Raw genomic sequence first — 13,510 nt, 5'->3', positions numbered from 1 at the left:
AAGCTACTGTAAGAGTCTTTTAGGGGTTTCTCACCAAATGTGATCCTGCCTGCTTTCAATATCCTGGATTACTAAGCATTTCAAATTGCATACTGTACAATTCATATATTGCAACAGAAAAAAGGGAAAATCTTATACATCACTAATGAACAGTGGCAACTAACTGCAAAAACAAACAGCAGTCATAGTCAAACAATTACATTTTATTCCTTGTGTAAAAACCAGTTCTAGTCTAGAACAAGAAGTATTCTTATACATTACTAAACAGATTTAAAAAAAAACAGAATACAAGATGCTCACAAATCATGCAATAAAATAAAATACATCAAAAAAAATGAAATCATGGCATTTAAGCATTATAGTCTCTCCTCGCCCCCCGCCCAGTCTCCATCCCCCTAAATTACAACACACTAGAGATTACCGTTGGCTCAGTGCAGGATGTTCTTTCAGGTGCTTGAACCATGTGTCCCTTATAACACTGCGCAGTTCATGATTGTGTCTTGCTGACAAAACACCTACAATAACATCATAATGTTTCAGCTTCCACTGAGGAAAGAAGGCCAGCGGACCTAGAAATATAAAGTGACAAAGACTTATTATATGCACATATTACCACAAGTCTGAATGGCAAGCAATAATTAAAATGCATCTCAAAAGCAAGAGTACTGGGAGCCTGAAACACTAAAAACAGAAGTAGAATTACCATTGCATTCTTGGTTCAGAATCAGGGAAATATTTTCAACATGTCAAAACCTTCACTAGCAATCTAGGAAAACTTTACTGCAATGAACTGAGCAAGTCCGTGCAGGTAAACAAAAACTAAAACTGTAACTCACAAAGCAGGTGAAAACATAAGCCTTGGTTTTGACTGACAGCATCTTCCATTCCTTAAATATTTGCCTGTCTGTCTTATGAGCAAACTGCCTCCAGGAAACATACTCTTGCTGGGCTTCTCTTCCCTACCAAACATCAGAAACCTTGTGGGCAAGACACAAAGTCCTACTGGTCTCTCTGCAAAGCTCTTGAGAGAGCCTGGGCCTTCTGCTTGCTCACTGATACCTCTTCCAGCATGATTTATCCCTAAAGCCTGGGGGCTTGTCATCACTGGTAGCAGGCCCTCACTGTTAGAATTCACCATTATTCTACCCAGGAAAAAATATTGAAACAAGGCCTGCCACATTCAGAAATAAGCCCATTTTTCCCTTTCTTTTTAAAACTGTCGGACCCCCCTGTGCCTCACCATTTCAATCTAGCATGTCAAGGCCTATCATTTCTAATCTTTTGAAGTTGAACATCACTCTGCCTTCACATGGGGCATTACATCCCTAATCAGGGCAATGCTCTGGCTTTATTCATAGCTGGATGTCACCGCCAACACTTGTAATCTTATGATTTAGCTTGTGCTGTTTTAATTTAGAGATCATGAAAGCTGGACTTAATTTCAAGCAAGTTTACGACCAGAAAGAGACCTGGGAAGCTCTGCCTTTGAGCCTGCAAAGAGTCAGGCAAGTAGCTAAAGTGAATTTGCATAATTTAATTTATTAGACATTCTAGAGTTGAGAAATTTATATTTAGCTTTAGCAAAGGATTGCTTTCCTCTCATTTGACTATTTTTTTAATTAGGTTGCAGATAAAGAAAACAAACATAAATGTGGGGGCCCTCTAAACTACTGCATACAGCATAAACAAGATTTTTTGTAATCTAATTTTAAAGACACCAAAAATATCTCCAAGTCTGTATAGAAAGAGCTGAATTATAATCCACGTTCTTCCTTCTGTACTAGCCTCCCCTTTCTCCACTTGGAAACTGAGAAGATAGACAGGTCTAGCCTAGGCCTCACTAGCCCAGGACCTCACTAGCCTAGGACCTCACAGCACCAGCCACAGGAACTGCTGTGTCAAATCACACCACACATCCATCCATCTAGACTTATATTCCATCTTCAGAGTGCAGTGGAGAGGCCTTGGCCTTGCTCTGCACTGAATCAACATCAAGAGATTGTGGAACTTTCTTTTTTTTCTTTATGGGCTATTGATAATGGCTTGCACCTGACTCCCTAGTCCCAAAGCCAAATAAAACAGTGGTCTGCAATTGAGTCTCACAACAGTACAAGAGCAGGGAAAGTGGAGAGATGTTTCCACAGACAAACCTTTCCCAGCCTATTTCCCACTTAAATATTCTAGCTCTAAGCATGCAAACACTGATTTTCAAGAAAAAGTTTAAGTTCCACAGTTGTTTAAATGAATCTGTACTGACAATGGTTACAACCTTATCAATAACTTAAGCTGAACATTAACGCATTAAGAAAGTTTACATCAACTTATGCCCAGAACAACTTAAAAACCCAAGCAGCAAGCCGCTAGTTTCATTCTTCAGTTTTTCACTAAAGTCAACTACATCTCTAATAACAACCATTGAATTAGTGGCAAGGTTCAGAAACACGATTTTTTTGCTGGCAGAGCTAAATACAAACCTACTGCCCTATATAACATCTGAAGAAACTTCTAAATCAAACACATTTGTCAATCTGAATATAATCTTAATTTTTCGTTATGCTGGTAAATACTGACTATCCAGAGGGTCTGTGTGTCTTCAGAGGCCATAACATAGCCAAGATCCACCAGGTCCCCACAACAGTAGAGGTACACAAGACAGCCACACATTTATAAGACTACAACATTATAGCAAACTCCTCTATAGTCTCATAATTCTTCCTTACACATCCCTTTTATTTCCTGGCTCTTCTATCATCCTTTGATTATTCTTCAAACAGCTTCTGCAGCCTTAACCACAAGCCTCCCGATATAAATCTCATAGGAAGACTAACATGTTTGTGGACTGCACATGAGATATTGTTTACACAGATTTGTTTTTTAAGATATCATCTTTAATTAGAAGCAGAACCATTTCATTAAACCAAAATTAAGAGAAAAGTAAAACTAAAAGCAGAAGTCTATGGGGCGAGTTGACTCAGAATACAATAAGTTGGCTTAAATCAAAAATAAAAAACTAAAAATAAGCTACTCAGATGACATATACAAACTTTTAATTAGTTTGTATTTAAAAATGAGTGAAGCTTTTCCTTATGAACCATTCATGTGGGAATGTTAATGTAACAGATGCTTCAGAATTAATATCCTACTGTTTTTAGAACAGACAGCTCTTTCTCGTTTTAGGTCATCTTCAGGCTCAGTAAAGTAGCATTACAGCAGTCTATATTCAGAAGATTGTCTTCTCTGTCTGAAGGTTTATGCCATTTTACTTTTAAAACCACTGAAAATGGAAAAAATAAACCTTCCTTTAACAAAAACCTAATGAATGAACTCTGCTTGTTAGCAAACATTTCTACTTCCTACGGAAAAAAACATAGATTCGTATGTCTCTCCCTGAACTAGCACTAAAGGGAACATAAAGTCAGAGGCACAACAAAAAAAAAGGACTAAGGCTATTACTAATTTATAAGGAGAATTCAGATATGTGCATATATATACACACTCTAATGCAGCACAAGTTAAGAGAAAACATTGCTGACCTCCCGGTCAATAATAACAAAGTATTTATACAAGCAATCAATACTTGTCACTGGAGTCCAAACTTATATGTCATATTTTTGTGTATTCTTACGCCAAAATTTTACATCTTGATAATAGGCTTAAAAATGCATACTATATTGCTCTTACCTTGCACTGGTTGTGCAAGGTAATCAAGCTTTTACATTTTCCAATTACACAGACAAAAAACCCTGTAAAGTTTGTACTTGGGGGGGGGGGGGGGGGGGGGAAGAAAAAAGCTACATACCACATTCCACAACAAATTCTTCAAGTGTTGCTAACGGAAGAGGTGCAGAAGGACAGAAAGCCTTTCCAATCCAGTCACACCATCACTAGTTGCATTGCTTTTGAATTCTTACTGTCTTAAAGCTGCATCACACAGCCCAAGACTTCTCAGTGGAATGTAAGTAGCCAAATGTGCAATGCCTGCTTGACACTCTTTTAGCATCAGAAACAAAACTGCTTTGATTTTGCTGTTTTGCCTGAGGCTGTTAACCCACAGCAAAAGCTACAAAAACATGGAAGGAAGCAGCCCTCTCTCAACTGCTGAGATCCACTTAGTTCTGTACAGTAACCGTAAGGAGTACTCCTGTGAGCTCTACAACTACTAAGTCCAGCCTGTCAGAGTCTTGTGTCACGTGGTTAATAACAAGCTCTTACTGAAGCTTTCCCGGGCTGCGTATTTGTAAGGACAGGCTCCCACATAATTCTCTGATGTCTGACCATACGTGTATTTCTAACAGTACAATTTGTCACTTCAGTATGAGCTGTCTCAGTCACCGACTTTCATTAAATTTGGTGAAAACACTGGTCTTTAGGACCTTCAGCTGTCCGTCAAGCTTGACTGAGAACTACCAACATATCAAAGTTAGGGAGAGATGCAGGAAGAGGTAAACAAGTGCCTATAGAGAGCACAGAGCGGTGCCCTTAGAAGACAAGGCTAAAGATGCAGAGGTGTGTCCCCTGTCAGGTGGCCACAGAAAGAGATCACTGCTGACAGGCAGGCTGCTGGCCCTGCTCAGATTTTAACCACCCCAGCAGCAGTCAATAGCTCTTGAAGTTTTTCAGAATCCCAAACTAAAAAGATTAACATGCATCTCTTCTTCCCGTGAGACTGATTCTCAAGTAAAATGTCAAGCTAAGCTGTTAATTATATTTACTGTCATTATAAGGAGATGAAAAGATTGAGAGATCATTTAGTTTGATTTTGTCAATAAACACAGTAAATATGATCCTGCTGCACATATCTTGATTCACAAGCCTCCTACCAAATACTAAATTTGCCAGTCGTTTTCAGTCAAGTTTGACACAGTGCACAGTCCCCAAAGTTATTAAGTTCCCACATTTCATTAACTGGACTGGACAAAGAAAAGCCTTCTTGTAAGTGGCTGCATTGAGAAACACAGCAGTGTAGGCTTACCTGCACTGTCAGGCACCAGAGAACTGCCACGGGAGACTGCTCAGGCAAGGGAGCTCCACAGAATGCTGGGCTTTGTACCTTCTGCTACCCATGCAGCTACTTTCTTTTTCCTTCTTTGTTCTTTTTTTAATCAATGAATGGAACTAAGTATGCCAGGCAGAAGTTATTAAGAATATTCTCAACTAATCCGCTTCAGAAGATAAAACTGAAAAAGAACACCACCCCCTCCCCTCAGAAAAACCCCACACATTCCAGGTTTTTATCTCTGCCTATTCTTGTGACTTTGTAACCATATTCCTGCTTTTAAATGCCTTCCTCTTTCTTCTGTGATCTTTGTGAAAGATCCAAACAAACACGGGGGAAGGAATTAACTGCATATAAAGAAGGTTTGTATTCACAGAATGCTGACACACGCAGAAAAAAGAACAAACCAAAGGGCAAAAGCAACTCTTTCCCGCTCTCTAATCCTCTTCACTTAAAGTAACCTGCTATAGCTCATCTGCATTACAGGTTTCTCTGCAAGAAGAGCTACACGACCCCCTGCAGTACCTACTTTAAACCAGAACTAAAAATCCCCAAGATGTATACCCCTGGTTTCTGAAGGATCACAGCACTCCTTGAGACAGACGAGCCTTTAGACAAGCTTTTAAACAAGCTTTACAGATTCAAAGAGGAAAACCTCTCTAGGGAGATTTTTTTTTTCTTTTCCATCAACAGCATTCCCTTCAAGAAATAAGACAGCAGGGTCCTTCTGAGTTGCAAAGTGACAGGTGTAATACTGGTGGGATGATGGTGCTCTAAACATCATTAATAATAAAGTATCACATTTGAACAGAATTTCTCCTTAAAGAATATAACATCACTCATAACCTCAGAGGTGGTTCCTATATTTTGTTATTTCAGGGCTGAAAAGCCAAAAGCAGGTTAAGCTCTCCCTCCTTCTCTCTCACCTGTCACGTACACAGGCTAGTCTGTGAAGGGGAACAGTCACAATTCTGCAAAGCAGATCACTAAATGCCAGCCTAACCAATGTGCATGCAGTTCCATTAGGCCAGTGCCTGAAGAAGTACGTGCTGAACCGCAGGACAACAGATGGCATACAAGCAGTTTCTAGAAAATGGTGTTCTTAAATCTGTTGCATAATTATTCACTAGTAAAAGACTGACTCTAACAAAACCAAAAGGGCCAATTCTTAGCTGCCACACTCCCCCAGAAATGTAACAGGAATCATGTCTTAAAGGACATTGGCATCAGCAAAGAAGTAGTGTGTTACATCAAATGTGTGGGGCTTTCTGATTAGGCACTGTAACCGAAGCCCTACCATGAGTAATTTCCTACTCAATAAGACTTGTGCCATCAATTAAAACACAGAATTAGCAATGAATCCACCTGGAGTGCTAAAAGCAGGTCTGTCTGTTCTTTCTCAAGTTTCTGAGGTCATTTTATAATTAGCATTTATCTAACATTTTTTACAAAAAAATAACTACAGCTTCCTACCCACAAACTTGCTTTGGACAGCACTTGTTTGTAACTAGCTCAACAAGGACTCCAATTAAACCTAAAAGTACATTCTTGCACAAATCTTGCTCAGAAGTGTGAATTACAGTTCCATTAACTGATGAACAAAAAGAAAGAAGGGAGCCACTAAAGTCAGGACACTGAAGCAAAGGCCAGTGCCTTTGGTCTCAGAACCAATCCTATTTATTTTTTTCCAATTAACTATTACTGCCTACAAGTAGTGTACTCCATCTTCTGTGACACCAAGCTGAAAGTGATCATGAACACAGTGAGAACTGGAATAAAGCACAGGGAGAAACACGACTGAGGGCCAAAGCATGCAGGCAGACCACAGGCCTTTCACGTGGGGTAGTTGAGAAAGGTGTTATTAAAGGAGGTATATCTAATAGAGCAGGGGTGTCAAGCTCATTTTCACCAGAGGCCACATCAGTCTTTTGGTTGCCTTCAAAGGGCCGAATCTAATTTTAGGACTGTATGAATGTAACTGCTCCTACATTCATACAGTCCTAAAATTAGATTGGGTCCTTTGAAGGCAACCACAGGTTGATGTGGGCCCCAGTGAAAATGAGCTTGACACCCCTGCAATAGAGGAACAGAAATAGGTGGAACAAGTGAAGACTGGAACACTGTTCACATTTAAAATCACCTGACCTATAGACAACATAAATACACTGCCTTTCAGAAATGGAAAGCCTATTTTGCCAGTAGAAGTTAGAAGTACTTGAATTGCTCAGCTTAAGAAAACAAAGGTTTAAAACAGATACCTTTTATCTCTATGGTTATATGATGGAGTGGTACTTGAAGGAGGAGAAAGATCCTTTTTACTGAAAGACTTTAGAACACAAGGGCATAAAGCAGTTGCAAGTAAGTTTAGGCCAGAAATGAGGAAACATTTCTAATCAGGACAGCAAGCTTCTGGAACAACCTCTCCCTAAGACTGCTAGGAACCCAAGTGAACAAACAAAAAGCCACCCCAACCTTCGGCTAAATAAACGTAGGCTGCCCAGCTGTCATTTTACAACAGAGATCAAGAGCTGCTTATTAGAAAAAGTAAGCAGAATTGATGGCCAGAAATGTCTATTCCAGTCTTCTGTTAGTGAGTCAAGCTAACTAATCACTAAACGAGGTTTTCATCTTTTTAACAAATCTCCATTGGTCTGCATGTGTGTTATGACTATTGAGAGGAGAATTAAACTACTCAAAAAACAGAACTGCTGTTCTTGACCTCCACCAGTAGCTAATTTTGCAAATGTTGAGACACAAAGACACTACACAGAAATACCAAGTAACACACAAATAATGCATTTTTATGTCACAGCTATTGTAAAACACTGTCCCATGATCATATTTAATTTTTGTTCATACCAGTGAAGCAGTACACGAGAAAAAAAATGCACAAACCTCGATAATCAAATTAAGTAAGACTGTCTATCAGGCAGCACCGGATCTTCTTAAATAGTTTCATACTCAGCAAGTGTTTTAATTATTAGGGACATTTTTTACTCTTGTATACAAATTCATTAATGTTCCTAAACCACACAGAATAATAAAAAAATATAACACAGAAGACATCAGAGATAAAAGAGGTCCCTTTGCGCATCCTTCTTTCGCCTGCCAAGGCAGCCATACCTACAGCTTGTACATTTCATGGTACTTTAATGGAATTATCAGACAAGGATCAGACCTACAAAAAGACAGCAAATGTATTGTATGGAACATTTTCTTAGAGATGATGGAAGTTGTCTTTTCATTATTAATCCTAGTTATCCTAACATTATCCAATGCAATGTAGTTTCACAGTAGCAAACACAAACTCCAGTAATAACTGCTTGTAATAGTGAATCTCTGTAGAGCAAGGCTACCCTTCCTCCCAACTGAGAAACTTCTGGATTTTCTTCAGAAATATTTGTTAGTGGAAAACACATTTCTGCAGGAGAGGTCATCATGAGATCCCACATTGTCACCTCCAACTCCAAATTAATTCACTGAAGTTACAAAAGTGGCACCCTCAAAGACAAGAACAAACGAACCAGACAATTCAAATGCATTCAGGCTAACAATTAGAACTCTGGTTCTTTTATAATTCAAGTGTGACCACCGCTCATTTGACATGCAACAGCCACAATAGAGACATAGTGGACACCCGTACAACTCCACCACTTTCAAACTACCCAAGTGCACCGACCTTGCTCCTTTCACACCTGCATCATTAGTCGCCATGGGCAAGCAGCACTCTTTTTCCTCACAGCTGCCTACACTGCACAGGAAACAAGCACCAGTTGCGATGCATGGCACTGTCAGTGAACAAGCTACTGGGTCACTACACAGAGTTCCAAGTAGATTTCAAGTAAAAAAAACACCATTTTTTCCTTATAGTATTTTCACATGTCCTGTGGAGTGTTTCTTAATGTTCTCAAACAGCACAAATAGGTAGCTGGCAAAAGTTTATATTCCAGCAGATGCCTGTTTCTACCAGGTGTGCAGATTCACAGCCTAAAAACTTATTCATTTTACAAAGAGCACCATGTTGAGTCCTTAGTAGTCTGATTTCACTTGCCTTAGATCATACCCGATCCTATTAATAGCTTTTTGCACCACGGGGGTTTTACAGACCACTAAGACAAACACGGCACAATGCGAGGAGCTATTCCTAAGGCTGGGAACGACGTGCCGCAAGCGAAACTGGTGGGAATGTCTCCCCCGTGGGTGAGTGTTGCCCCTCGGGGGGTGCGGGGGGGCCCCGGCGGGGCAGGAGACGCTCAGAAGGGGCTGCTGCCCCACGGAAACGTGCGACGCACCCTTGACAACCACACACCGCGGCCGGTACCTCCGGTTTAAATCGCAGACGCCAGCCCGACGTAACGAGTCGTCACGCAGGCACTCCGGGCGCTTTTCCCCAGCGGGGTGACCCCCCCCTTCCCGCCCGCCAGACCGCTGCCCATCGCCACAGAAACGCCGGAGCCGCCGGCACCACCGCGGCTTAACGGGGCAGGGGGGGACGGCCCCGGCCGTTTAACGGCCACAGTCCCCCCCACACCCTTTCCCCGCTCCCCGAGGCCGCCGCCGAGCTGCTCCTCGCCCCCCGGCTCCCTTAACTGCCCCAGACCGCTGAGGCGCCCCCTTCCCAGCCGCACAGGCGCCCTTCCCCGCGGCCCCGACCCCTCCTCACCAGGCTCCTGGGGGAGCCCTGCCCAGCCGCGGTGCCTGTGTCCCGGGCAGCCCCGCCACCCGCCCCTGCCCTACCTGCCGGGTACCTCCCGGGGCCGCCGGAGCAGCCGAGCAGCAGCCAGAGGTGCAGCGCAACCCCGACCGCACACGGGCACAGCAACACCAGCCAGTTTCGCATTGGCCGCCGCCGCAGCCAGCCCCTTCCCCTCCGCGCCGGCCTCTTCCAGCGGCGCCGGGGCGACGGGCCGACTCGGCCGCCCGCGGCTCCTCCCCGCGCCGCCGCTGCTCGGCCGGGCCGGGCCCCGCTGCCCCGCGGCCGCCGGGAGCTGCAGTCCCGCCCCAGCCCCGGCGGGCAGCGGCGGCGCGGGCGGCGGCGGCGGCCGCCTACAGCCCCCACAATGCCGCGGGGCGGCGCGGCCCCGGGAGGCTGAGGCGAGCGGGGCCGGCTCTGCCGCGAACGGCGGGGCGGCGGTGGGAGCTGCTTGCGTGGGAAAGCCCAGCGGGAGCCCTTCCTCGCGGGGGAAGGCCGAGGAAGGGCGGCTTTACCTCGCGTTTTACATGGCAGGGGGGAGCAGATGTTGGGGGAGAGTCCCCGGGGGCTGTAGCAGCACGTTGCCCTAACGAATTGCTGCCCTCTTGGGAGACACGGGGCTTCTGTGACCGGCGGGGCTGCCCTGGGGCCCCGGCGCCGGCCTCGCCTCCCGCCGCTCCGGCCCTGCTCGCCGCTCCCGCCGCCGCGCAGCGCGGCCCGGCCGGGGCTGGGGCTGGGGTGCAGCGTGGCGCTGCGCCGGGCACCAGCCACGGGAAAAACCTGCCCCGTTCATCTGTGTTTGAGCAAAAATACGGTTATCTGCTGAATGCCCCTTTAAAAAAAGTCATCGTATAGTCGCAAAATAGCATTCCAGAACAATTTTCACCAAGCCAACAGAGGGGAGAGAGTGCTTCGCTTTGGCAAAGAACTGGAACAGCATGACAAGCTGCTTCTTGGAGTATTTTATTCCAGTAAGGTACATGTTATCTGACTGAAATTCCAGGGGAGATTTTAGACAAAGTGTCCTTAGCTGCAACTGGATCACAGTCAAGAACTGGCAGTAGCATTTTTGTTCTTGCAGAAGTACATTATCAGATATTAATAATCCAAGCTCAGCTTTGCATCTTACCGACAGCCAAAGCTTTGAGAAGCTGGGTGGCTACAGACTGACCCGCTGAAAGGGCAACCATCTGCAGAACACTAAAGAGGTTTATGTAGGATTCGATAGAGGAGAGCATAAGATTATCAGCACCTTGAGAAGTTACTTGTCTTTGGTCCCTCTGAATACAGATATAAAACCACAATTGTTTCCTAGACTCCTGGAGGGTGAATTTATCTGGGGAAAATAAAAATAAAAATAAGTGGTGTGGATAAATAAATTGCAGTTTCTCAGAATTTAATGTATAAACCAGAAGTTCTTGTGTAATAGCTGTAAGGCTTAAATGAACGCTTGCTGATGCTATTCTATCAGAAACACATAATTTAGTAATAGAACCTGATACATATGAAATATAACTAAAATAAAGGATTGAGTTTTTATTTAAAAAAAAAAAAAAAGACTAAAATCTGGATTTTTTTAATTCCCCAAGTTGCGAAAAGTGCTTGGAAAATCCTTAAAGTGCTTTCAAACAGCTTAATTAAGATTCATTTTTCATCAACTGGAGTGAGATATTAGAAGGAAAACTGATGACTTTAACCTTCATATACTGGCTTTAAACAACAAAAGGAAAATGTGTTGGAAAAACATCAATTTTAGTTTGTTTGCATACTTACACATATTTAATATGCAATTGAGTCTGTACTTGTCAGCAAATAATACTGCTAGGTAAAGCATTTACACAAAAAACGCTATTGTTATTAATCACTATTTACATTTTACTTGCCTTTCAGCAGGTTCAGCTGCAGAAATGAAACCGGTCCAACTGCTAATATTACTCTATATATGCCTGTATTCCTTGTGGTCAGTACATTAGGTTCTCTCCCTGAGCTTTACCCAGAGCCACATGAACTCATGGGGATCAATCCTATAAACATGTCTGGGAGTGATTATTTCCTTGCAGACAAAATAGAGGACACAACTCCTTAATATCTTGCTTTCTATATGGTATTACCTATAATGCTCAAGGATAAAGGACTACATAATGTACAAACCAGGAGAAATCTGTTTCTCCATATTACAGAAACAGGGTGTGCTGGTCAAAAGGATAATATATATGCATTTTTGGTTACTCATGCAAGAAATTATTAAAAATACAGTTTAGTTGTAGAGGACTGGACTTTCCTACTCCACTTTCTATCAAATTCTCTGCAAGATTTTAAAGCCAAAGATGTATCTCAGCCCCCCAGTTTCATCATGTGTAGAAGATGCAAGCAGTGGTACCTCCCATGTTGTGCGTGACACTGAAAATGTGCACCTGTGTGAAAAATTGTGAGATGATCAGACCCAACCATTAACCCAGTTTTCAGAAGTTCTCATTAGCAAAGCAGTTTCAGTTTGCATTCTTGAGGGCTTTTATGAGGACTAGTATTTTTGGGAAGCAAGCTGATATCAGGGTTTCTAAACATGGATCTGGGGCACCAAATTTTAGGTGCACTTTTTGAAAAGTCTTGGCCTGTATAACAATGAGATTTTTCCAGATATTTAAGAATCATGGGTATACATACTATGAAAAGATAAATGGATCTGAAATATAACTTCTAGGTAATGTCAAATTATTTTTCTGGAAGACAGAATTAGTTGGGTTATGCTGATTCTATGTATCATTCAAAAATACACCATTTTTATTCTGCATTCTCTGAGCAGATTTACTTTTCTGACATTACAGACTCAGGTAGCACCTCTGGCACACAAAGTACAGTACAGGCACATCATGTTGGGCACAAGACCTGGAGAAAGAAGAAATTTTAGCCCCTTAGGCTGCTTGCAAAATTAAGACGCTTCTGTTAAATTTGCGTAATGTCTCTGGATAAGATCTCCTGCCTGACGCAGAGAAGACGCAATGGATACCAGAGCTGTAGTCAAGTACCACAGCCAGCCAGTCCACAGCATTCAATCCTTTAGTGTCTCTTCACCTACTCATTGCCCCAAGTGAGTGACTGTGAACTTTTCAGGACACGAGCAGCAGATGAGAGGAGCAAGAAGCAAGGCAGAGCTGTGTGTGTTTTAGCAGAGTTCAGCCCTAGGGAGTTGTGTGTTTTATTGATTTGTGTGCCCTCCACCTGAAAGCAGAGGAAGGACTGGTGAGAGATTGTGTTTTGAGGATTTTGAGCTTAACTTTCTTCATACCTTGCAATAATACTGATATATTACATTCCACAAAATCATTGAACCTTCAGTTATTAAAAAAAATATATATTAAAAGGGATTACAGATCAGGGTATGAAGGATTTTATTAGAATGTAAAGGGTTGTAAATTTGCATCCCAAGAGTGTGTTGTCTTTTTTTTTTTTTTAATTTTTCCAGTGTTCATAACATAAACAGACTCACTGTCTGTATTGAGGTATTAGCAATCCTTTCCTTACCTTCCTTAGGATCTTTAGAACAAATAGATTTTGTTTATTTTCCCAAATGGAAGAGATGTCTCTCTGCCTCCCCTTTCCATCTTCCTATCCTAATGAAGTGGAGCTGCAGAGGAGTTCCCAGACTCCTTGGCTTAGGCTATTAATGCTGTCAGTGTCACTGGGGTCTCCTGAGGACAGACAAAGGAATCCTGTGAAAACTGATCTCTGGAAAACAGGCTGTCTTGCTGACGGGCCTGTCAGCTCCTATCATTAGCAGCAGCAAAGTCAATGGTATGTGACCAGCCAGCTCTAAGGGAGAT

General features: G+C 42.7%; 1 protein-coding gene across 9 annotated transcripts in view; it reads right to left on the bottom strand.

The window, feature by feature from the left end:
• B3GALNT2 (beta-1,3-N-acetylgalactosaminyltransferase 2) overlaps nucleotides 1–9,967 on the bottom strand; it is a 29,115-nt gene extending 19,148 nt beyond the window's left edge. For 6 of the 9 annotated variants that reach the window (XM_082048422.1, XM_082048427.1, XM_082048423.1 and 3 more), the window contains exons 1-2: nucleotides 9,734–9,966; nucleotides 422–569 (exon numbers count right to left, since the gene is read on the bottom strand). In XM_082048422.1, coding sequence (XP_081904548.1) covers nucleotides 422–569; nucleotides 9,734–9,836 — 251 coding nt within the window. In that variant the 5' untranslated portion in view covers nucleotides 9,837–9,966. Of the gene's footprint in view, nucleotides 1–421; nucleotides 570–9,733 lie in introns of all 9 variants that reach the window. The other 3 variants (XM_082048426.1, XM_082048430.1, XM_082048429.1) reach the window with 2 other exon arrangements.
• Nucleotides 9,968–13,510: the final 3,543 nt, after the last annotated feature.

The sequence above is a fragment of the Streptopelia decaocto genome, assembly GCF_964273445.1.
Source record: "Streptopelia decaocto genome assembly, chromosome: 3".
Lineage (NCBI taxonomy): Eukaryota > Metazoa > Chordata > Aves > Columbiformes > Columbidae > Streptopelia > Streptopelia decaocto.
Note: the sequence above shows the minus strand (reverse complement) of the source record. Positions and strands in the feature narration are given on the sequence as shown.